At 60.3% G+C, this 23,721-nt stretch overlaps 1 protein-coding gene across 1 annotated transcript in view; it reads right to left on the bottom strand.

Annotated features, from left to right (window-relative positions):
* Positions 1 to 23,721, bottom strand: part of LOC308631405 (voltage-dependent T-type calcium channel subunit alpha-1I-like) — a gene marked incomplete at its 3' end in the record, with an annotated part of 180,846 nt that overhangs the window by 13,369 nt on the left and 143,756 nt on the right. Inside the window, 21 exon segments of the mRNA XM_081262609.1 lie at positions 282 to 403; positions 997 to 1,075; positions 3,585 to 3,655; positions 4,300 to 4,433; positions 5,225 to 5,334; positions 6,457 to 6,608; positions 7,437 to 7,629; positions 9,272 to 9,361; positions 11,567 to 11,692; positions 11,869 to 11,995; positions 12,558 to 12,775; positions 13,296 to 13,364; positions 13,641 to 13,764; positions 14,408 to 14,508; positions 14,791 to 15,258; positions 15,874 to 16,076; positions 16,714 to 16,807; positions 17,274 to 17,429; positions 17,571 to 17,688; positions 17,947 to 18,132; positions 18,673 to 18,824. Of these exon segments, the coding sequence (XP_081118735.1) occupies positions 282 to 403; positions 997 to 1,075; positions 3,585 to 3,655; positions 4,300 to 4,433; positions 5,225 to 5,334; positions 6,457 to 6,608; positions 7,437 to 7,629; positions 9,272 to 9,361; positions 11,567 to 11,692; positions 11,869 to 11,995; positions 12,558 to 12,775; positions 13,296 to 13,364; positions 13,641 to 13,764; positions 14,408 to 14,508; positions 14,791 to 15,258; positions 15,874 to 16,076; positions 16,714 to 16,807; positions 17,274 to 17,429; positions 17,571 to 17,688; positions 17,947 to 18,132; positions 18,673 to 18,824 (3,093 nt within the window).

The following is a 23,721-nucleotide window of genomic DNA, read 5'->3' as shown; positions in this document are numbered from 1 at the left end:
CAAGGCCTCACCTCTGTCAGCGGGTGACAAATGGTGCCTCCCCATGTTCCACCCTCCTGCCCGGCTCTTGCAGAGGCCCGTCCCCTAGAGGACGGCACTACCTATCCTGGCCTCAGCCACCTTGCTGGGCCGCAGGGCCCCAGGCAGGTCCCTCTGCTCCTCTCCTGTGTGCAAGAGGACGCCGGATGTGCAAGAGGGCGCAGTGACCAGCAGGAGTGGCACCTGCACTCAGTTCAGAACGCCCCCCCCCCAGCCTCCCTCCCCAGCCCGCCCACAAGCACCTTTATGATCCCGTTCCAGTTGTCGCCCGTGGAGACCTGGAAGAGCTTGAGGAAGGCCATGCCGAAGTTCTCAAAGGTGGCGTGTCGGCTCATGCCCTCGCAAGGGTTCTCGTCATTGCAGACTGAAAGCAGAGAGGGGCTCAGCCCGTCCCGCAGGCAGAGCCCCCTGCAAGGCCCAACCTGAGGGGGCCCCCAGCTTCCTCCCAGATTCCCCACCGTGACCCCCGGTGCGTGCAGACTGTCTACAGCTAGAGACACCGGGCTAGGGAGGTGCTACACAGGCTGGGGCTCAGGTTCAGGAGCATCCAGCTTCTCCTCCAACCCAGGGGCTGAAAGAGAATGGGTGGGGTAGGGGCCAGCCCCTCAGGGAACCCACTTTCTGGAGCTAACCTCGAGCTGATCCAAGGGCTGAGCTCAGTGCCACGCTGCCCTCTGCCCTGCCTGGGCCCCTCTGCTTGCTGGGGAGGTCCTGGCTGAAGATGGACACTGGCCCAGGGGCAGGGGATGACAGGGTCCCTGGGGACCAGACAGCTGGGGCCTAGGGGACCACCACAAGCCAGGAGCACAGGTGGGCCAGGGGCCACCCATAGAAGCTCAGGCTCCGCCCACCGGGGCATCTCCCAGTACAGTGACAGAGTGGGGGGGTGGCTCAGGCTCCCCCAGGCTGCCAGGGCCTCCTCCAGCCCCTCCCCGGCCGGCCTCAGGGGTCACTCACCCAGCTTCCCAAAGAGCTCCACCCCCAGGGCGGCGTAGATGAAGAAGAGCAGCATAAAGAGGAGGCCCAGGTTGCCCACCTGCAGGGAGAGGCAGGCGGGGCCAGTGGTCAGCGGCAGAGGGGCTGGGTGGGCAGAGGGCAGGGGAGGGCAGGGGCGGCGGCCCCGGCCAGGGAGGGTTCAGCAAAGGCCCAGCTGTGTGCCCATGGCTGCCCCCGCGACCTCCTGGAGGGTAGGCGGGACAGCATGGGCACAGAAAAATGAAACGCTAGCCAAGTCTTCACCTGTTTCCACACCGGGCTGGCTCGGCTGGCTCATTAGCATCCCTGAACCGTCCTCCCAAGCCACGCCCACTCGCAGGCCACGCCCAGCCACGCCCCTCAGCCACGCGGCAGTCTGCGGCAATGCCACCTTTTTGCGAAGCCCGCCGGGATTCCCCTGGTGGAATGAACACATCCTGACAGCCCCACTGTAACAGGTGTGCCCTGGCACTGTCCTCTGCAGGTCTGGGAGCCCTGGCACTGTCCTCTGCAGGTCTGGGAGCCCTGGCACTGTCCTCTGCAGGTCTGGGAAGACCCTGCTCCTAAGGACTGGGTGAAGTCCGCTGTGGCTCCTCAGACCAGCGCGGGGCCTCGGAGAGGAACAGACAACCCTCACGGCCCACAGCCCGTGGGCACAGAACACTAGAGACGCAGCCAGCGTGGCGTCCCATGGCTCTCGCAGGAGGACACGCCCCAGATTCCAAACCCAGTTCCATCCGCCCGCCTGAGACGGCCTTCACCTGGAGCCACCGATAAGGTAAGGCCCATCTGTCCCTGCCTGGAAATGCCATCCCTCCCGGGCCCTCCGAAGGCCCGGTGAGTGGGATCAGGCGTTCCTGCTAATTGCTGAAAGTGAGCCCCTGATCACTAAGGCTCCAGAGCAGTTTCCTTCCCAGCCGCTCTCCAAGCCGGTGTCTGGCTCATTAAATCACATTCCATTCACTAATGAAACAAGCACTTAGTGTGCACCTCCGAGGCCAAGCTGGAGGCCCTGGCAGCTGAGAAGGATCCGGCGTGGCAGACGCCCTCGGAGCTCAGCTTCTGGCCCTGCTCAGGCCCAGGGTTGGGGGCTCCTTAACCAGGGTCCCTTCACCTTCCCATCAGTCTTCTCCCTCCACCACAGCACCCCAAGCCTGGATGGCCTGGGCAGCCTCCTCCCTAGCCTCCCTGCCTCCAAGCTCCCCTCCAATCTCCTCATAGTCATCAGGGCAACTTTCTAAAAGGCCTCCCATGCCCAGACCCTCCTGTGGCACCCCGACCCTGCAGGATAACTTCCAAGTTTACTGCCTCAGAACCAAGGTCTGCTGTCCTGGCCTGGGGTTCCCCTCCCAGCCTGATCTTGAACCTGGGACTTCAGTCCTGTGGGAAAGGACCCCGTGGTACCTTTGCACACCCTGTTCCCTCTGTCTTTGCTCAATGACTCGTCCTCACACCTCAAAGCCCAACTCCTGGGTCACCTCCTCTGAGCCTTCCCTGAGGCCTCCTCCCTCTGCACGGAAAGGGTCAAGGTCTCCTTTCCACCAGGCTTCATGTACCACTGAGGAAATGTCCACTGTCCACATAGCAGATGTCGTGGGCAAGCTCTCCCCCGACCCATGGACACACTATACTTGTCATGTGCTCTCCTAAAGTGCTGTAATGACCACCGTCTGCCTCCTACGGAAAGCTGGACCCTTCCGGACCTCCACGTGCCCCGCGCCAGCGCAGCACTGGGGGCCAGGACACGGTGCTCAGGGTCAGAGCTCAGGAGAGGGGCGCAGCAGGGAGCTAGGAGGCTGGGCACCCACCACCACCACACCCGCTCCCACCTCCGGCTGCTCAGCCCGCACCGCGTGGAGCAGGCTCTGCTCGGGCTCCGCGAGCTGCCACCGTGTGCAAACCTGCCCCGGCCCCCCAGCCTCAGCACTGCCAGCACCCCACTCCACAGGCACGGAGACGGAGGCAGGAGAAGGTCAGACGCATGCCTGGCGCCCACACTTTGATCCCAGGCCTGGTGGCTCCAGCTCACTTCCTGTTGCACACCCCCAAGCTCTGCACCCCACCCCTGCCATCTCCCATGTGTGAGGGGGAAGCCCGTCTCTGAGCGAATGCCTTCCTCTCCCACCAGACAGGAGGAGAGCCTGTCACCCTCCCTCTGTAACCAGGCCGCAAGGAAGCTCACACTAAACTTAAGAGAACCCACTGGCGTCCCCAGCAAGGCCCCCACCTTCCCTGGGCCGTCTTCATTCTTATTTTGAGTGTGCTGTGTCTACACTGCTGGTCTTAAGACCCCAAAGGCCTTAAGACTGGGTAAGTCCTAATGAATCAGTGAATGCCCCAGGGGGCTCAGCGACCAGGCCTCCTGAGCAGAGCCCCAGGCACTGGGGAGGGGGGTGGCAGTGGGGCCTGGCACAGATCAAGGGACTTTTCTGACTGCTCAAGGTCCCCCTCCTAGGCCAGGGTCTCATTCTGACCCCTCCCTCCATAACACGGGCCATGCCTTCCAGGTGAGCCTCAGAGTCCCCTCCCCTGTGTGGCCTCCCACAGGTTCCTCCTGGAGCAACTCTCACCTGGGGCAGAGCCTGCACCACGGTGTCCAGCAGGGCCCGCATCCCCGTGGCCATCTTCAACAGCTTCAGCACTGTGGGTGACACGCAGCCCGCGGCTCAGCCCAGCCCCAAGGGACCGAGTGTGCACAGCACGTGCAGGTGTGTGCGCCAGGGACGGGTGGGACGTGGGGGAGCGTGCAAGCTGAGCCTGCCCTGCCCGTGGCTGCCCCTGGATGCCATGTCTGGGGTGTGCACAGCCTGAGGTGGGGCGTGGGTGTGCAGAAGCCATAGGGAGTGGGTCCAAGCAGGTGGGAAGGAGCGTGTCATTAACCCCGAGGAGGCAAAGGCAGCCAACGTGAGCACCCAGGTCCCCTCATCCCCTCGGGCAAAGGAGGACTCGCGTCCCTCCTGAGTCTCTGCACACCCTCCCCACCTCTGGGGAGAGGCCAGGGGATCAGAGGAAGTGCTGAGGACTGAGTGTCCCCAGCCCAGCTTGGCAGAAATGCCAGGCAGCCACTAGAGCTCTGTCAGTGTGAGACTAGACACAGGGGTCATGGTGTGACGAGGTGGCAGAGGGTGGGCACAGGTGCGAGGGGGTGGGCGCTTCCCGACTCCTGCTCTGCTTGAAAGGGATCCCTCACGTCACCCAGCCGCTGTAGACTCCCCCTGGGAATGAGGCATCTCATCCTGCCCCGACTTGCCCCCGTTCCCTGCCCTGGCAGCCTCTGCCCCTCACCCCGGGCAATGCGCAGAACCCGCATGATGCGGATGATGGTGGGGTTGATGGGCAGGGCGGCGTTGATCTCAATCTCCTCCAGCGTGATGCCCATGACGGACAGCAGCACGATGGCCAGGTCCAGCTGGTTCCACCTGCTCAACAGGCAGGGGGCAGGAGTGGGGGTCGGGGGAGGAGCGCTCTGGTCCAGACACACCGTAGCTGGGAAGCCTTCAGGGTTCCACCCTCCTATTGTGGCCCTCTGGGATCTGTGGCCACCTTCCCAAACAGCCTCCAAATGCACTGAGTCCAGTCCCCTCTCTATGCCCCCATGACCTCTGCTCCCCAATCAAGGGGTCAACCAAGCTAAATAAACATCTCTGGCCTCCTTCAGGGTAAGAGGCATAGAGCTCCAACTTCTAAATCTCAATCTTATTTTATTTTTCTGGTCCTGGGGATTGAACTCAGGGGCACTCGACCACTGAGCCCCATCCCCAGGCCTACTTTGTATTTTATTTAGAGACAGAGGCCTCACTGAGCTGCTTAGTGCCTCACCATTGCTGATGCTGGCTTTGAACTCGGGATTCCCCTGTCTCTGCCTTCCGAGCCGCTGGGATTATAGGTATGTGTCACTACGCCCAGCCTAAATCTCAATCTTGAGCCCACCTTTTCCCTTGGACCCACTGATCATCTCTCTGAGCCTCACTTGTTCCCTCTGTAAAGGAAGATTAGCATGCAGGCTTGGAGGCTGAGGGGAGCCTGGTGGAATGCCCTGCACCCTAAGGTGAGACCTAAGCACTTCCTACTCAGGGATACAGGCAGCCGCTGGGAGCCCCTGGCCATCAATGACTAGGTGCTTATTGGTTCCCCTCTGGCATCTCCAGGTCTCTCAAGAGGCCAGGACTGCTTCCCCACCCTGCTGCACCCACCCAGCCCAGTCACTCACCGGTCCTTAAAGAAACGTCTCAGGCCAAATGCCACCAGCTTCAGCACAGCCTCCAGTACAAAGACCGTGGTAAACATGTAGTTGCAGTACTTGAGAGCTGTCTCCAGGGACTACCAGGGGACAAAGAGAAGCATGATCCAGAGCCCAAACCTTGCCCCAACAACCTTCTGCCAGTCAGAAAATCTCTGCCTTTTAGGAGAGAATTTAGTCCATTCATGTTTAGTACAAATATATGCATATATACATGGGCACCTTCCCAATGGGCGCGCGCGCGCGCGCACACACACACACACACACACTATCTGTATGTGTGTGTGTGTGTGTGTGTGTATATATATATGTTTATATGTATGAATACATATATTTGCTTTATTCCTTCCATCTTCTTTAATGTAGATTATTCATTTTTTTCATTGTTGTTCCCTATTCCCTACTGTGTTGGCTTGGTGCAGCTGGTCCTCTTTGGAGGCAGTCTGGGTTAGCAGTTAAGGACTTCCTAACTGGACTGCATAGATACGAAACCTGGCTTAACATTTACTCCTTATTCACTGTGTGACCTTAGGTAAGTTCTTGGTCCCTATGACAATTTCTTAACCTGACTGTGGAAAATAACAGCACCTGTCTTGGGAAATTACTGTGAAAATTAAATGAGCTAATGTTTAGTGCTGGGCCCAGCATGAATCCCTGGTGAATGTGAGCTGTGGTTATTCCGTTTCTTCATGTCAGTTTGGAAGTTCTCCGTGTCTGTTGTCCTACCAGGGTCTCCTTCCTTTCCCTTCATCCCTAACAGTGCTACCACTCGGAATTCCTCCCCTGGAGGCCCTTCCCCCTTTTCCTCCCAACTCATTAAGTTGAGGTTTTTAGAATGCACTTGCTCCTCACATTCTCCTCATGCACCCTGTCTGCAATTCTAGGAACTGGTCACGCTGTCCCAAATGTCACCTCCCCCACCCACCAGACATGAGTGGCCTTTCCCTCTGACCATTCCATTGCGAGCATCTGCCCTACCAAGCTGTGAGCTCCCTGGGGCAAGGCTGTCCTGAGCTCCCTCGGGGCGAGGCTGTCTGGAGCCTCCTCTCCCTGCAGTGCCCAGCACAGGGCCCCACATGGAGGGGTGACTCAGATCCTGCTGTCAGCTGACTCTCTGCCCATGCTGTTGACCCTGTGGTGGGGTCCTGCTAAGGCCCCGTTCTCACCCTGTGACCGTGAACTGGGAGCAACTCTGGGCTCACCGTGAGCTGGTTGTAGTGTTCCAGGGACATGGTGACCACATTGAGGCAGATGATGAAGGTGATGAAGATGTCCAGGTAGTGGCTGGTGCACATGGAGTGGATGAGCAGCCGCGTGTGACAGTAGGTGGCGTAGTAGGGCAACCTCTGGGCCTCTGCAGTGGGGAGAGTGGCCCAGACCACAGTTGGAACCAAGGGGAAGGGGACAGAGCACAGAGGGGCGGGTGCTGGGGGTGGGAATCCCCCTGGTCACCCAGGCCCTGGAGCAGAGTGAGGCCCCCCAGCCAGGGTGCCAGGAGGGGAAGAGTGAGAGGTGGTGGAGGGAGGCCAAGGGGGCAGGACACAGATTCTCACCAAATACCCCAAACATGGCCTCAGCAGGGACTCTGGCTCTGCTGCCAGATGGGGGTGGACAGGGGGCCCAGGGCCCAGGGCCAGGCATCCAGGTGTTGGGTTTTTTGTTTTTGTTTTAGTTTTTTGTTGTTGTTGTTGTTGTTGTTGTCGTCGTCACTGGGGATTGAACTCAGGGGCACTGGACCACTGAGCCACATTCCCAGCCCTAGTTTATATTTTATTTAGAGACAGGTCTCGCTGAGTTGCTTAGCTCCTCCCTTTTGCTGAGGCTGGCTTTGAACTCTGGATCCTCCTGCCTCAGCCTCCGGAGCCACTGGGATTACAGGCGTGCACCACCAGGACTGGCCAGATGTTTTTGGTTTTGCCCTCTGCCTGGACTGAACCACCTCCAGCCCTGTCCTTGTTGATGGTGGGATCACCCATCCAACCCTAGTGGACTCGTGCCACCTGGTCAGGCGGAAGCAGGGACAAAGGGCCGCGTCCCACCACCAGGATCACATTCTTTGTTCCTTCCAGCTCCCTGGAGGCTGGAGTCAGGCCCAAGCCTTGGTTCCAGAGGAGCATCAGCTGGGGTCACGGGGCCTGGCTGGGCGACAGCACACACCCCGGCCCCCGCACTGCCCACTCACTGCGCCGCTTCTTCTCCAGGCGCCGCAGCCGCTTCTCCTCGCGCCGCTGCGCCTCCTCCGCCTCCTGGTGCTGCCGGCACTTGTGGAAGTTCTCCACCACCACGCCCACGAACATGTTGAGCACGAAGAAGCTGACGATGAGCAGGAAGGAGATGAAGTACAGCAGCATCCAGGGGTTGTGGTTGGTCACAGGCTGCGGGGAGTAGAGCCAGGGCTGAGAGCTGAACGCGCACCGCGGGGCCACGCGGGCACCCGACTGGCCCAGCCTGGGCATAAAGGGGGACTGAAGCAGCGGCCTCCAGGGCAGCTGTGAGGTTTGAGCGAGGCCGTGGCAGAGCGTGCGCACCCCTGGCCCAGGAAGGGACTCAGCACAGAGAACCCTTCTCCTTCCCGAATCTAAATGCTGGCTCCTGGGCACATCCACCTGCCCTCTCACTCACCAAGCCATCCTCTCACCTCGGCAAGCATCCAGCCTCCAGCCTCTACCCACCCACTTATCCATCTATCCATTCACCCATTCATTCATCCACTTATCTATCACCCACCCCTTCACTTATCCATCATCCATCCACCCATCCGTTCATCCATCTGTCCATCCACCTGTCCATCCACTTATCTGTCCGTCCATCTATCCATCTGTCCATACACCCACCCACTTATCCATCCATATACCCATCAACTGATCCATCATCCATCCACCCACCCTTCAGTTATCCAACTATCCAACTATCTATTCATCCACCCATCCATCCATCCACTCATCCATCTGTCCATCCACTTATCTGTACATCCATCCATGCACTTGTCCATCCACCCACCCACCCTTCACTTATCCAACTATCCAGTTATCCACCCCTCCCCACCCCCACTCCACTCACACATACGTACACATGTAAACACACCTATACACACACTTATCCATCCAACCAGAAACAAGGCAGCCAGCAGAGGGGCGGGCACTGCCTGGCAGTCTGCACGTGCCCATGTACTGCTGGGGTGGGGGACAGAGCACACAGCAGGTGCAGGAAGGTGCCTCCAAATGTCCTGCCCCCAACCACCTCTAGCTCTGGAGTCTAACCAGGTAGGACCATAAGAACAAGAGCCAGAGACCACTCACAGGCCTGGAATCTCTGCAGCCCGACTCCTCCAGAGTGGGCCTGACCTGATCTAGACGCTGGCCCCGCTCCTCCCAGCCAGCCCCTCAAGCTCCCTAGGTCTGGACACAGCCAACCCTGGTCAGCGTGTGTCTTGCCTGAAGTCACTGCCTAGGCGCAGAGGGGACCTCTGGAGCCAAGGCCCAGGCTTTCTCTCAGGCCCAGACTTGTCCCCGACCCTTTCCACCCTGTCCCTATCCCCAGGCCCACCCTCACCCCACAGCCCAGGAGGGGCCCCCGGCATCCTGAGCAGCAGGACACGCCACTCTCCATGGCTCCCTGTGCCCTCAGGATGAACTCCTGCCCCTTGCCATGGCCAGGGGGGGTCTCATGGACACTCAGCTCTCCTGGCCTCCTGCCTCCCGTGACTCTTGCTTGGGACCTGCTCTCCCTCGGCCGGCTGGTCAGCCCTCCCTTCTACACTTGGCCTCCTCCCCCAGAGTCTGTGCCCCTCTGGGCAGGAGCCAGCTGGGATTCCTCTGTGCAGAGCAAGGGGTTCTAGAAGGGAAGGGAATCATGGCATACACTAACACTGGGTGAGGATCAGCCAGGACCTGAGGGTGTGCTGGGGCTGACCATGGGGAGACACCAGAGCCACTGGCACAGGCTGCAGACCACCGGACCCCAACGGCGACCTGCCCCTCCCTGCTGTTCAGCCCCACCCTGCCCGACGATGCCCACCTGCTGGTCCACAGCCACGGCATCTAGACCGTTGTACATGATGTTCACCCAGCCGTCCTTGGAGGCCAGGACAAAGAGGGACATCAAAGCCTGGAAGACAGGGGAGGGAGGGCACGAGGTGAGGGACAAGGGGGCTCAGGCCACACCTGCATCTCCAGCTCTCCATTGTTATGCCTTTGGGAGGCAGAGGGACAAAGAGGGCTTCCCTGTGTGGCAGAGCTATGCTCTCAATCCACAAACCTTCCTGAGGACCTACTGTGTGCTCGCCATGTGCCCTATAGCTACTGTTGCAGGAAGAAGAGCCCAGGGTCTGAGTTCCAGCTGCAGTCCTGAGATTAACCATTCGTGTGATCACAAACACGAAAACTTGTGTGCTCCTGTTCCTCACCCACCAATGGGAACCAGTAAATGCCGCTGGGAGGAGCCACTGAGATTTTAAATGAGAAGCTTCCTGACAACTCCGGGGGTGCTCCCTAGGCCGCCCTCGGCAGCTTGAAGTCAGGATCTCCTGAGAGAAGCCAGGATCCCTGGCTTACCGCCCAGCCTTTGCCACTCACTGGCTGGGAGACCTGGGGCAAATTCCTTGAGGTCTCTGGGTCTGTAAAATATGAAAAGGGGATGGTCCACGGGAGACAGCCAGCCAGGGCTCCTACATGGATGTCAGGCCAGACTCCTCGTGTCCTTCAACTGGGTCACAGGCTGGTCCCAAAGCACCCAGCACACAACCTTGCACACAGCAGGTGCTTAACCAAGGTTTTCTGCACTGAACTTGAGTGAGGGCTCCTGTGCTGTCTTTGGAGAGCAGAGCACAAGGGGGGTTAGGGGCCACAAGGGCCCCACATAACCAGGGCTGCCCAGAAGTCACGGTCTGCCCAGGAAGCCCCCCTCCCCAGGGCAGAGAGTCACACCTTCCCTTGTGCTCCAGCCACCCTGGGCTACGAAGCCAGGCCCTGCCCGGCCCACCCTTCCCACCCTCTAGGGCACAGCTCCCATCCTCTTCCCCTGCCAGGTGGGGAATGGTGCTGAGGGTGCCCCCAAAGTGCTCAGGCCCAGTGGCAGGCAGGGCAGGGGACAGCAAGGAAGTACAGGAGGCCCCTAGATGCCAAGGCCCCCACTGCTGTGCCCACTGAGAGTTGAGGATCTGGAACTTGCCTGAGGGCACACAGGAAGTGGCCCCCCAGGGAGTCAACCCAGACTCAGCACTGAGCACACCCACTCAGGGCTCCAGGGAGTCAGACTGGGGTCAAGTGCAACCAGATTGGAAAGACCAGGTCCTTCCAAAGGAGGCAGGAGCTGGCGCTAGGTGGGGACCTGGGATCAGGAGCAAGCTCACAAAAGGCCCCCCACTTCCTTCAGCGCCCTTCCCTGTTCACCAAACACTGAGTTATTAAACACTCCATGGCTGCTCCTGGAGAAGGGGTGGGGCGAGCTGACAGCAGTCAGTTTCTGACATGGTCTCCTGGCCACCACAGCCCCTCAAGGTCCATTGGCTCCACCCATAGCTGGTGTGGGGGTGCCCCGTCCTGTGAATGAGAGCTTCGGGCGACCCAGCCAGGGGCTGCCCAGAGAGGGTGTGGGAGCGGGCGGCCCAGATCTTGCTCCATCCTTGGGAGCCCCAGGGCCAGGCACTCTCTGCCTGGGCCACCTGGACCTAGCTCCTGAAGGACCCTCAGAGGGACCGGTTGTGGGGAGGGGGCCCTTTGGAGGCAGCTAGCTGAGGACTCTCCTCTGGGCCACTGCCCCTGGGTCAGGCCTGGCAGGCCTCCAGGAGAAGAGACCAGGGGCACAGGGGCTCTGGGTGAGGCCTGCCAGCCTGGATGGGGAACAGACAGGGTGGGTGATGGTGAGGGCACCCACCCTGGATCGAGGAGCCTGCCACCCTGATGGCTCCCACAGCTGCTGCCCCTTTCTACAGATGAGAAACCAAGTTTCAAAGAGGTCACACCCCACTCCACAGCAGAGCTGGAACGCACAACCAGGTGTGGCTGACTCTACAACTCGGGTCAGGACCCCCTGGGTGGGGGCAGAGGCCAGGACCAAAGTTCAGTGAAGAACTTATTGCGGGCCAGGCACTGGGGGGGCGGAGGCCCTGCATTCGGAATCTCAGCCTCAGACTACCTGTGAGGGCCAGTTCCTCTACCCGTTTTGCAGAGTAGGAAACCTGGGCTTGGAGAGAAGTCACAGTCCTGGCAGGGCAGGACTGGAGCCAGCTCTGACATCTCAGGGCCATAGGCATTGAAGAGCTGTCACCCCCAGGGGGCAGGACAGATAAGGGGGGGGGTGGCCAGCACGCACCTGGCCCAGGTTATCGAAGTTGTATTTGTGATGGACCCAGCGGTAGTTGGCAGCCACGCAGTCAGAGCGGTTGGTGATGTTGCGGGTGTCCACGCCCAGGCAATGGTAGAACTTGCCCTTGAAGAGCTGGGGATAAGGAGGGCAAGATCAGTGCTCCCAAGAGGAGGGGGCATTGCAAATCACAAGAGGAACCCAGGCCTCAGACATTGGGTTCCCCTGAGCCCCAAGGTCAGCCAGCACAGGTGGGGCCTCTGCCCTGGCTGTGCCCTTACACAGCATCAGAACCCTCCCACCCTCCTCACCTGCACCCCCAAGATGCCAAAGATGATGAAGAAGGCACAGCAGATCAGGACGATGTTCCCAATGGGCTTGAGGGAGGAGATGAGCGTCTCCACCACCAGCTTCAGGCCAGGGGCCCGGCTGATGACCCTGCAGGCAAGGAGGGCGGGGAGCTGTGAGCCCATGGCTCTGGGGAGGCAGCCAGTGCTGAGTCCCCTAGTGAGTTCCAGGACTGAGCCCACTAGGGCATGAGGAAGACAGCATGGAACCAAGAGAAAGCAGGTGCCCGGATGTCAGCAGACCAGGGGGTGAGCCAGGCCGCGGCCCAGATCTACAGGGAGAAGGGCACCTGCCCTCCTGTCACTGTGCCTAGTCCCAGAGATAGCAGAGAGCCACCCAGAGACAAAAACAGGTAACCAGGCGGTGGGGGTGGGGGGTGGTACTGAGGAAGGATGATAGGAGTTCCAAGCCAGCCTCACATCAACTAAGCCAGGCCTGTCTCTAAATAAATACATATACATTTTATGTATATATTAAATGTGTATTATATATTCACATAAATGCATACATATGTGTGTGTGTATAGAGCGGGGGCTGGGGATGTGGCTCGATGTTTCAATGCCCCTGGGTTCAATCCCTAGTACCAAGAAACGAAAGAAAGACGTGTGCTATCGGAGGACAAAATGAGTCACATGTCACAAGGGCCTTAGACATTGAAGAGCTGTCACCGGGGAAGGGTCCTCCCTGCAGAGGGCGTAGGGTGCGCAGGAGCCGCAGGACCCGGAGGACCCCCAAGATCTTGGCTCCCCCAGCCGAGGCTAAGGACACCACGATGTCGATGATGGACACGAAGACGAGGAAGCCGTCCAGCACGTTCCAGCTGCTGCGCAGATACGCCTGGTCCCCGAAGTACAGGCCCAGCGAGACCACCTGGGGGCGGGGCGGGGCGGGGTCAGGCCCAAGGCGCCGCACGAGGGGAGGGCGAGGGCGAGGGGAGGACGAGGTGGGGGGGGTCTCTGGGAAAGGGGGCGCGGGGACAGATGGGCTGGGCCAGATAGGTGGCGAGGACGAGCGGGCAGGGGGCAGCTCCACGCAGACCCTGGGATGGGCGGGCAGTAGGCGGGGACGGGGCGGAGTCAGGACCCAGGGCGCCTCCCGCTAAGGTTCTCCCAGGACTTCTGGCAAACCCGAGGCGAAGCCACCGTGCTGGGAAGCGTCCCAGAGGGAACCTTTTCCCTGCTCCCCGCACCTCCAGCAGCTCCCCCGTTACATGGTCATGTTTCTCCCTGCATTCGCCTTTCTGGCGAGGTTGTGACTCCTGGAGAGGGGGCATGCCGCTGACCCCTCCGGGTCCCAGGAGCCCAACCCAGGGGCGGGCGCTGACAGGCCAGTGACCATCTGCGGGAGGGGCGGGGCCCGAGCTGGGAGTGAAGGTGAAGCCCAGAGCAACCTTCAGTGTCATTTCGCCCACGAAGATGGCCGTGAAGATGTAGTTGGACACCGTGAGGAAGATGCGTTCCTGAAAGAGCCGGGAGATGCGGTGGGCTCAGGGGCTCAAACCTCCCAGCCACCGGCTCACGCTCTTGATCAGTCAAGAAACAGCCAGGAGAGGCCAACACTTCTCAGTTCAAGGTGGTCTGTCCCTCCCAGAGGCAAGCTCCCTGCCACATCTCCCTCCCTCCACGTGCCAGGAGTCTGGCCCTGCTGAGCTCTCCCTTGGTCTGGCTCACAGTCCCAGGGCAGGCCTGGTGCTGCATCTCTCTGCCTGGCCTCTCTGAGGGCTGTGGCTACTCACAGTGCTGCCGGCCTCTATCTGGGGCCTCTCCAGGGCGATGGTGATGCAGTTAAGGAAGATGAAGGCCAGGACCACATAGTCAAAGAGCTTGTGGGCGATGATGGTCTGACACAGGACCCGGAACCTAGGCAGAGGCAGGGCACCATGAGTGTCAGTTTGCTTCCCATCCTGACCAGAGGGGAGGCAGAGGATGAAGACAGACACACACACACAAGGGGCAGGATGGCCTAGAGGAAGTGATCCCTGTCCTCCTCTGGACACACAACAGGTGTCGATTTTGCATTGTTCAGGGTGCAGACCATACACCCACACAGCAAAGGGTACCCACCTTGCCTGGCACTTAAGGGTCTCTGAACACCAGCCCAAATCCCAGATTCCAGTCCTCCGGAGACAAGGACACCACATTTCCTAACACCCAGGTAGTCTCTCAGGCTGCTCCCTCCTCCTGGACCAGCTTCCTCTTTCCGAAATCCTCCTCCCCTCTCCCCCTCCCTCCTGCACCCACTGGACTGTTATCTGCCTACAAAGCCCAGCCTCCTCCTCCAGGAAGCCTTCTGATGCTCCCTTCATGCGTGTACCCCGGACCTTTAGAGAATCTGCCCAACAGGATGCCAGCACAGAACTGGCCTGGGCTACAGGAAATGCTCAGGAAACCCCCTGTCCTGCCGCCCCCGCCTCTGGGGTATGGCCTTGCCCAGCTTGGCAGAGAGCTTTCCCTCCACACCTTACCCCTACTCTAACTCCCACCCCAGGCCGGGCCCGCCCACCTGTTCTCCGGGGAGAAGAGGTAGACCGACCAGTCCTCGCGGACCTCGCACCAGTCAGGCTTGTAGACATCGATCATCTTGCGGACGCGGAAACACAGAGTCTGGCGAGAGGAGGACCAGGCGCGGGAGGGTCAGCACCGCGCAGAGCGACCTATCTCTGCCCACCCGGTCATCGGGCCAACTGGGCACTGGGCGATCTCGGAACCCCCCCACCCCAGGCGGCGGGGAGCACTTCCCCGGGGGAGACCCCCTCATTTCTGGCCCCGCCCCTCGGGCCACAGTTTTAAGCCCCACCGCTCTGGCCACGCCCCCGGGCCCGCCCCCTCGAGCCCACCTCTGCTCGCACCGCGCTCTTCCTGGTTCCCGGAGGGATCCCCACTTACGTAGTCGATCTCCTCCTCGTCCTCCCCGCGATCCCGGCGGTTGTCCATCTTGGTGAAGACGTCCTTGGCGATATTGGGCATCCTGCCGTTGCAGTCCTCGTGCCCGGGGGCCATGCCCGCCGCCCTCCAGGTGGCCCTGGGGTGGAGGCCCATGGCGGGCACGAGCTCGGTCAGGTCCACCGAGTCCCGGGTGTCGAGGGACAGCGTCCGGCGGTGGTGGCGATGACGGTGAGCCAGATGGGGCCCATGGTGCACGTGGTGGGCGTGCGGGGCATGCAGCTGCGCAGCGCGCGGAGGCCCCTCCTCCCGGGCGCCCTCGCAGGCCCGAGGGCCACTGTGCTCCGCCAAGAGCAGGGACTCGTGCTCAGCCGAGGGCGGCTTGTGCTTGAGGCTGTTCCAGCTGGAGCGACGGCTGGCCCAGGCCCCGCTGCGGCCCCAAGGTCCATAGTAGGAGCTCCGGGCGCTGGACTGTGGGGGAGCCAGGGCTCGGGTCAGCGTCGTCGCGCACACCCGTGATGTGAGGCCTCCTGCAAGCCCCACTGTGGCTCTAAGAGGGTCCCGGCCTGGCTAGCAGGTGACCGAATGGGTTAGGGGCTCTTCTGCCTGCTCTGCCTCTCATCCCACCCACGTGGACAAGTCCCCCTGGAGGTCTAATCCCTCCCTGCTACCTGTTCCCTTGAGAAACTAGAGCAAGTTATGGCCACCTTCCTATTTTACAGGAAAGGAAACCAGGGCTGAGAAGAGTGGTAATTTGCTCAAGGACACACAGCTCAGAGGTGACAGAGGCCAGATTCCAGCTCTAGTCTGCCTGACCCCAAATTCTTGACCCTACACATTTGCTACCAAGATGAAACCCAGTTCTGTGTGCCTGACCCCAGTCATTCCTGTTGCCAGGTCCTGCTCAGGCACTGGGCACCCAGGAATGTGACAGACATGGTCCTGCCTGGCTTGGGGCAATCCCTGTCCTAAGCCTGTGCACCCAAGTGTGAGGCTGAGGTTGCAGGCACCTGGCTCTGGGGTCCTTCAACCCACATCCCAGTGGGGGAGGCCCTTCTGGACGGAGCCCCCACCCACAGGACTCACCAGGGAGCGCTGATCATAGCTCATCCGCCCCAGGGACATGATGCTGCTCTTGCGGGAGTCCAGGGCCACCAGCATGGGGTCTGGCTGCAGCGAGAGGTGGGATGCAGGGCCCACAGCCCCAGCAGGACCTAGGTATCCGCCCAATGGGAGACTAGGGTCCAGGTGCCCATTGGGGGTCAAGGGGATTGGGCAGAGCTTGGGATCTGGAGAAGCAAGAGGGAGACAGAGAGAGGGACAGATGGAAGACAGAACAGAACAAGAGCAAAGGAAACAAGACAAAGGAAAGGAAAGGGTGTGGACATAACAGAAGTGGAGTACTTTATGAGGAGACTCCTCTACCAGGAAGCCTTCCAGGTTGCACCTCATCCAGTGTGCCTCCCCTGCACCCTGCCTCCAGGGCTCTGGGATCAGACCAGCCTGGACCTTCACCCAGTACGAAGGGAAGGGAGCCTGGCTCCCTGGCCCACTGCAGGAAGCAGGCAGTCTGCCGGGGCTACCCAGAAGCCAGGGCTTGGGTTGAAGTGGCTTGGCTCAAGCTGCCTCATGTTACCAGCCAGGACCACAGCCCAGCCACATCGGAAGGCCCCACAGCTCTACCCAAGAGACTGTGGGAAGGGAAGGGGGTGGGCTGCAGTTAGCCCTGTGGCGGGACCCCAGAGGTCCACAAATGTCCTCTTTTGGAGAGTCAGCATTTCTTTCAGTTAGTAACACAAAAAACAAACACAGAGAATTAGCACTCTCTGAGCCTGGGGTCCAGGGGAGCAGATGCTGTGCCCTGGGCCCACCTGGGTCTCCAGTGAAGGCTCCTGGCCCCCAGGTGACGAGTGGAGGCCTGTTTACCTCCGCTGCTGTCCAGGGCCTCCTGGAACTTGTCATACTCTTCCATGTTGGATGAGCTCTGGTCCTCATCTGAGTAGGAGCGGTTGGCATCCCCCTGGGAGGCGGGCGCCGGTCAGCATGCAGGGCAACTCCCCTCCTTCCCGCCCTCCTTCCCTCTTGGGTTTGCCAATGGGTGTTTCCACTCTCCTTTTACAGATGGGAAAAGTGAGGCTCAGAAAGGGGAAGTAGAAGCTAATGGGGATCTAGGCCACAATCCCCCGCCTGCCCGACTGCACGTATTCCAAAGAATTGGAAAATGGAGGGAGCAGGATCCAGAATTCCAGGTCTCAGGGCTTTAGAACCTCAGAGATGGGAAGACCTAGTCCTTCACCCTCGGGGGAGAAACAGGAATCCCAGACGCAGGCCCCAGCTGCGTCCCTCCTGGGACGGAGGCTCCCTGCCTCGTGGGCAGCCCTCCTCTGAGGATATGACACAGCCCCCCACCACCCAGGCTCCCTCTCCCCTGCCTAGAGTCTCGCGGGCCCTGCTGGGGGCGCTTCCTCCCCCAGGGCTGTGGTCACCTCGGCCTGGAAACCCTCCACCAGGATGGCCACCAGCAAGTTGAAGAGGACATAGTTGCCGAAGGTCATGAGAGCGACAAAGTAAAGGGAGGCCCAGGGGGAGGTGGAGGCCATGCCATTGTAGAGGACGACGTTCCAGTCCTCCTGGGTGAGGATCTGTTGAGGGAGAGACGAGTCAGTCCTGAGGTCCCTCAGGGCCACCTCTGTCTACCAGGAGGGATGGGCACTGGCAACCTCAGCCCCACCCCATCCCAGGTGGTCTGCTGCCCAGGATCCCCTCCCCTGAAGTGCACCCACCTGGAACACTGTGACAATGGCCCAGAGCAGGGAGTCAAAGTTCTTCCTGTCAGGAACCGTGTCTCCCGTATCCGTGCGGAGGCTGAATTTGCAGCCAAAGATGTGCATCCCGAGGATGCTGGGGGAGGAAGGGAGGAAGAGGGCAGCTCAAGGGTTCCCATCCACCACGCTCTGCCTTCCCATCTGGTTTGGTCTCAGGCAACACAGTAAGGTGGGGAGGTGGGGACGGGTGACAATGTTGGTCCCATTTTCCAGAGGAGAATACTGAGGCTCCCTGGGAAGAACCTGCCCAGAGCCACAGGAATGTACTCCCCCATGCTCCTGCCCACAGCCCTGGCTGGCCCTGTAGGTGGGGTCCCGGGTGGGCAGGGCTCACCTGAAGATGAAGATGAAGAGCATGAGCAGCATGCAGAAGGTGGCCACGTTGTCCATGGTCTTCATGAGCACCACGAGCTGGCGCCGCAGCGTGGGCATGAAGCGCACCAGCTTCAGCACCCGCAGCAGCCGGAAGGTGCGCAGCACTGACAGCCCGCCGTCCGCCTGCCCCACGATCTCCCAGATGCTGTGGCCAGCCAGCAGGGGCGCAGGGCCAGAGGGAGGCCGAGAGAGGAGGAAGGAGAGGCCAGGTCGGGAGGACAGAGAGACAGAGAGCTTTCACTCATCCACTAATTCATCCACCCAAAGGTAACGTGCTGGCTGCGGCTCCAGGGACCCCCCACCAGGAAGTCATGGCTAAAATCTAAAAACTCCATAACTTCCTCTGATTACAAATGTAAACGGCAAATCACAGAGGATTAGCAGTCCCGAGGACTTTTGGGGCAATCAAAATAACAGATATCTTTATGTTACATGACAGTGGGTGGAAAATTTCTGTTTGTTACGTGCATCCCTCCTTTAGAGTGACGGTAGTCACGGGCCTGCCGCTACATCTTGTTATTTAATGCATTAATCCAGAAGCATATATATTGCTAAATCAAGAATTTAAAAAAAAATATTTGGATGACGGCCTCCAAGTGGTTGGCTTCCTTCATCACCTGTGCACTGGCTGGATCTGCACACTGTCCCCTGCCCTGCTGCAGAGCAGGAGGTGGGGGAGGGGTACCTGATGATGACGATGATGCTGTCGAAGATGTTGTAGGGGTTCCGCAGGTAATCAAAGAGCCCGAAGGCGGCCAGCTTCAGGATCATCTCCAGGGCGAACATGCTGGTGAAGACCACGTTGCAGATCTCCAAGATGTTGGTCAGCTCCTCGGGCTGTGGGGGCACAGCGGTGGGGGATGCGTGACCCCAGCAGGCCAGACACAGCCCTTCGCAGAACCACCATCATGGAGGCTTCCAGCCCATGCACCCACTCTCAGAGGAGGACACTAAGACCCAAGGAGGTCAAGGAACTGGCCAAACGGACACCAGCTTCCCATGACCCCCTCCAGATGCAGACCTTCTCCTGCCCCTGGATCTTTGGCCTCATGCTTGTTAGCAGCAGGTGATAACTAGAAAACGGCACCATTGAAAGAGACCCTGCTGTCGGCCATGACTTGGGGCAAGGGACGGGTTCCCTTGGTTGGACGCTAAGTGGCTGTGCAGCCCACTTCTGAGCCTTCGTTTCCCTGTCTGTAAACCAGGGGTTAAGCCGGCAGCGGTGGTGCACATCTGTCATCCCAGCAGCTCGGGAGGCTGGGGCAGGAGGATGGCGAGTTCAAAGCCAGCCGCAGCAACGCAGTGAGGCCCTAAGCAACTCAGTGAGTCTCTAAATAAAATATATAACAGGGCTGGGGATGTGGCTCAGTGGTTGAGGGCCCCTGAGTTCAGTCCCCAATGCATGACCTCATTCATTTCAAGCCCCTTGATAAAGGCCATGCAAGGCCCAGGTCCCTCTCTCCCCTCCATGGTCCCCCTGGGACCCGGCGAAAGGTCTGGTTTGTGCTCACCATGGCACCAGACGGTTCCTGCCTGGATTCTGGAGAAGGGAGGGACCATTTGTTTGGCCCTGATCATGGGCCCCTCGCCGAGCTCAACCCCAGCTCAACTACTGACTCCCTGGACAGCTGACACTTCTGTTTTATAATGAGAAACTGAGGTTGGGCAGTGTGGACTGACTTGCTCAGAGCCACCCAGCGAGAACATGGCAAGGCCGGGCACTGGTCCAAGTCAGACTTGAAGCTACTGTCACATCACAGCACACCACCCGATCCCCTTGTTCCTTCCTAGAGCATTCTGTACTGAGGGCCCCTAACGTGCTGGGCTTGTGCTACGGCAGCGGACACGCTCACACGCAAGTGCAAATCCCTACACGCCACAAGCCACAGCTCCCGCAAAAACCAGGGAGCTGAGTGCAGTTTGGGGGAACGAGAGTCAGTGGGGCCGGGAGGGTTTCTGGAGCAAGTGACATCTCGGCAGAGACCTAAAAGCTGAGAAGAGAGCCCGTGACAGGGGGAAACGAAGGTGCCCAGAGCAAGGGCAGCAGGGAGGAGGAGCCGAGGACCACGGCAGGCCATCTCCGTCCACCAGTCCAGCTCCTCCATGGAGCAACAGGGACCCTCAGAGGCCCGGCTTTGTTCCATGTGGGTTAAAAAGAGAAGGAAACAAAAAAAAAAAAAAAAAAGAAAAAGAAAGAAAGAAAAGCAGCCTGGCAGCCCCCGCACAGGCCTGGGATCTAGTAGAACTGCCGGCTCCTCTCAGCCCAGGCAAAAGGAGAGGCCCTGTGCATCTGTGATCACATCTGACTCACAAAAAACGGTCCCACAGGTGAGAGAGGCCCAGAGACCGGCCTCTGGGAGGGCTCGGATGCCGGTGTGAGCCGCCCGTTTCCCAGCCCGCCCAGACCACGACCTGGAGACGGAAAGTCAGGACGCGGACAGCCCAGGGCCACCGTCAAGGTTCCGGCCACACACGCCACAAGAGCTTCTGCAAACCCTGCCAGGAGCGCGGCTCCCGGAAAGGTCACCGGCTCCCCTCCCTCCGCCCCTGCAGCAGCTGTTTCTCGGCGGCGCACACCTGTGAATCTGTCTAATGGACCATCCATCACTGTGGAGCACACTCATCCCGGAGAGGCAGGCTGGAGGAGATAGACTGATGACTAGACACCCAGCGGGGAGATGTCAAGGGGGTGGTGCAGGAAGGGAGGCAGAGATGGACAGAGAGAGACTCGGGAGAGAGGCAGACAGTGGAGGGGCCACTGGAGATGGCTCCGCCCACCCAGTGGAAGAGCTGACAGAGGTTCCAGGTGGGGGCAGGGGCCAGCACCTCCTGCTTAGATGCCAAGCTTGGTGGCCCCAGGCTGCCCCACCCCTGGTCACTTCTGCAGGGTAGATATGAGCGTGGGCAGAGGCCTCTCAGCTGGCCAGGAGCCCCTGCAGCCCAGCGCAGCCCCTTGATGATAATGGCCACTGCGATCCGTGCAGCTTCCCGCAAGCCAGGTTGCATCCTCTTGTCTAAACTGAACCACCTTATACTGCCCCCATTTTACAGGAAGGAAACCTGAGGCTCAAGGAGGAGAAGTGACTGCCAGGGTCACGGCCAGGCAGTGGTGGAGTCAGATCTTGAAGCTTCCTCTCCCTTAGCCCCGCCCCACCCCACAGCCCAGGGGCCTTCACCTGCCCACTTCTCTGACAGGCTCCAGCTCAGCCCGGACATGTCACTCCCAGGCCAACGAGCCTTCCATGGCTCCCCACTGCTCCAAAGATAAAGCTGGCTTCGAGGCCCTTTGTGGGTGAGCGCCACCCTGGCCCCTGGGCCGTCTGCCCTGTACCTTGGGCTCATCTCCTCAAGGACTCAGGGCCCTTTGGGGGATGCCTGTGCTCCTGGTCCCTGTGCCTGTGTCTCCCTGGCTGGACTCACAGTCATCCCTCAGAATCCACCTCCAATCCCCCCACCCGGGACCCTTTCCTGTCTGCAGCCCACGCTGGTACCTCTCTCTCAGGCCCCCACAGGGCCAGACTGCCAGTCACTGAGCCACCCTATCCTCCTCCTCCCAGAGTCGCCCTCGACCTGGGTTGGCAGTGACTTCACAGGAGGTGCAGCAGGAGGCCAGAGCAGGACTTGAGCCACTGCTGACTCAGAGCCGTGAGTGCAGCGCCCTGGCCAGGGTCAGCCGAAGCCCAGGGAGGCTCCCTGCTCCCTGCCCTTTCAGCACAATCTTCTGTTTTTTCTTCTCCACCTTAACCATCTTCAGACCCTAGGGCCAGCCGAGGCTGCAGGGGGGCAGCCTTGCCCAGCTTGGGAAGAATTATGGCCCTGGTGTTCCAGAAGAGAGGGAAGCTGAGACACACTGTCCTGGGAGCAGCAGCTCCTGACCCATGACCCGTCTCCAATGTGACTGTCCACCACTGTCCTCAGCACCTCAGGCCCAGCTCTGCCCACGGCCGCCAGGCCACAGGAGCCAGCCACTTCCTTCCCTCCCATCTGCCCAGTGGGTCTGAGGCACCCTTCCTGCCCCACAGGACTGGCTCGTCACACAAGGAAGAGTTGTGACACTGTCACATCAGATGATGGGGAAGGAATCCAACTGCCTGACCCTCCTACCCACGGTCAGCCACAGCCACAGCCACAGAATGCGCCGGGTCCGCCTGCCTCCCAGGGTTCTCCAGGGGCTGCACCGCCTCCCACTTCCTGAGACACATGCTGACCCCTGTCCCCTCCAGCCCAGTCCCTGCAAGGAGCAGCCTCCACGGCCAGGAGAACCTGAACCAGCGAGCAGGAGGCAGCCAGGGGATGCACGGAAGCCGCCCTCCCCCCCCCCTCCTCAGCTCTAGGCCAGCTCTTTCTACAGGCGCCACCTCAGCGGGGACTGCTCAAAATAAACTTGGGGGCAGATTATTTCCCGCCAAGCACTGTCTGGGAGCCAAGGGAGAGGAGCAAAAATACCAGCGGCCAGGTCAGGCCCTGCATGGAGCAGCCGAACAATGGCTGCCACTCCGAGCGGCTTTAAAAACAACGTTTTAAAAATGCTTCCTCCTCCTCGCTTTTTCCTTAGCTAATTAACTTTCTGAGGCTCCAGATAGTGGGTGGTGTGCTCACCCAGGGCTGCGGTGCAGGGCTCCCTGCAAGACTCCCGGCCTGTGGGATTCAAGCACCTCTGTGCACCAGGCTTCGTAATGTAGTTACCCACGTAACGGGGCCCATGCGCCACCAAGATGGAGGCTCCAGCTGTGGGGTCTGTGGGGTGCTGTGGCTCACCCAGGGTCACCCTGCAGAGCCAGGGTTGGAACCCAAGCCCTGCCTAAGGAATTTAGCCTTTCTGAGCACCGCCTTCCAAGTGTGGGGGAGGGGCAGGACCCCAACTTGGAGGGCAGCTGTGAGGACTCAGGGACACCAGGCTGGCTCAGAGGTTGGCACTTAGCAGAGGCTGAGTAGCTGGCCTCCCTTTGACGGAGAGGATATGCAGCCAGGGCGCCTGTTTCCCACATGGACCCTACACCTGAGCACAGCCTCCCCCACCTGCTGACCTGGGCAGACGGGTGATGGCTTCAGACACCTGTTGTCCTGAGGAACAAGGCAGCGCCCGAGTCGGGCTAAGAACTTTGCTCAGCAGGATGTGGCAGAAGGAGCAGGGGTGGGGTGGGGGAGGTCAGACAAGAAGACCCTGAGGAGACTGGTCAGGGACCCTGACTGAGCCCAAGGCTGAGGCTCGGGGGCAGAGGGAGCCGTGGTGTCACCTAGGAGGGCACAGGCACACCAAGCCCACCTCCAACCACAGCCCTGCCTTGTGTGATCTGCCTGTTCCCGGGTGTCAGCACTTCCTCCCTGGCCGGTTCCAAGGATGAACTGTTCTCCAAATTCCGAGGATGAACTCGTGGGCCTCTCCCACTGGCAGGGATGTGGCCCAGGGACGGTGCAGAGGGGTGCAGACACTCGGCCCCACCCTGGCGGGCAGCTGCCCCGGTGGGGCCTTTCCCAGGAGCACTGCCCCCCACCCGACCTCTGGGCCAGGGAGGCTGGGCTGGACAGGGGAGGCGCTGCCTGTCACTCCAGCTGCGCGGCCCTCCCTGGAGACCTTCTTAATTAAGCTGGAAAGACTGGCAACCAGCAGCTCAAGGCAGCTCGGCGACAGCCCCAGGGGCCGCATTTAAGTAAATTGAATGGAGCCTGTGCTCAGGGAGCTGGTGACGGGGTGCAGCCACTGAGCGGGGGGGGGGGGGGGGGGGGGGGGGGG

The sequence above is a fragment of the Spermophilus citellus genome (genome assembly GCF_964194105.1).
Source record: "Spermophilus citellus genome assembly, chromosome: 12".
Lineage (NCBI taxonomy): Eukaryota > Metazoa > Chordata > Mammalia > Rodentia > Sciuridae > Spermophilus > Spermophilus citellus.
The sequence above is the reverse complement of the archived record's forward strand: the minus strand, read 5'-3'. Positions and strand labels throughout refer to the sequence as shown.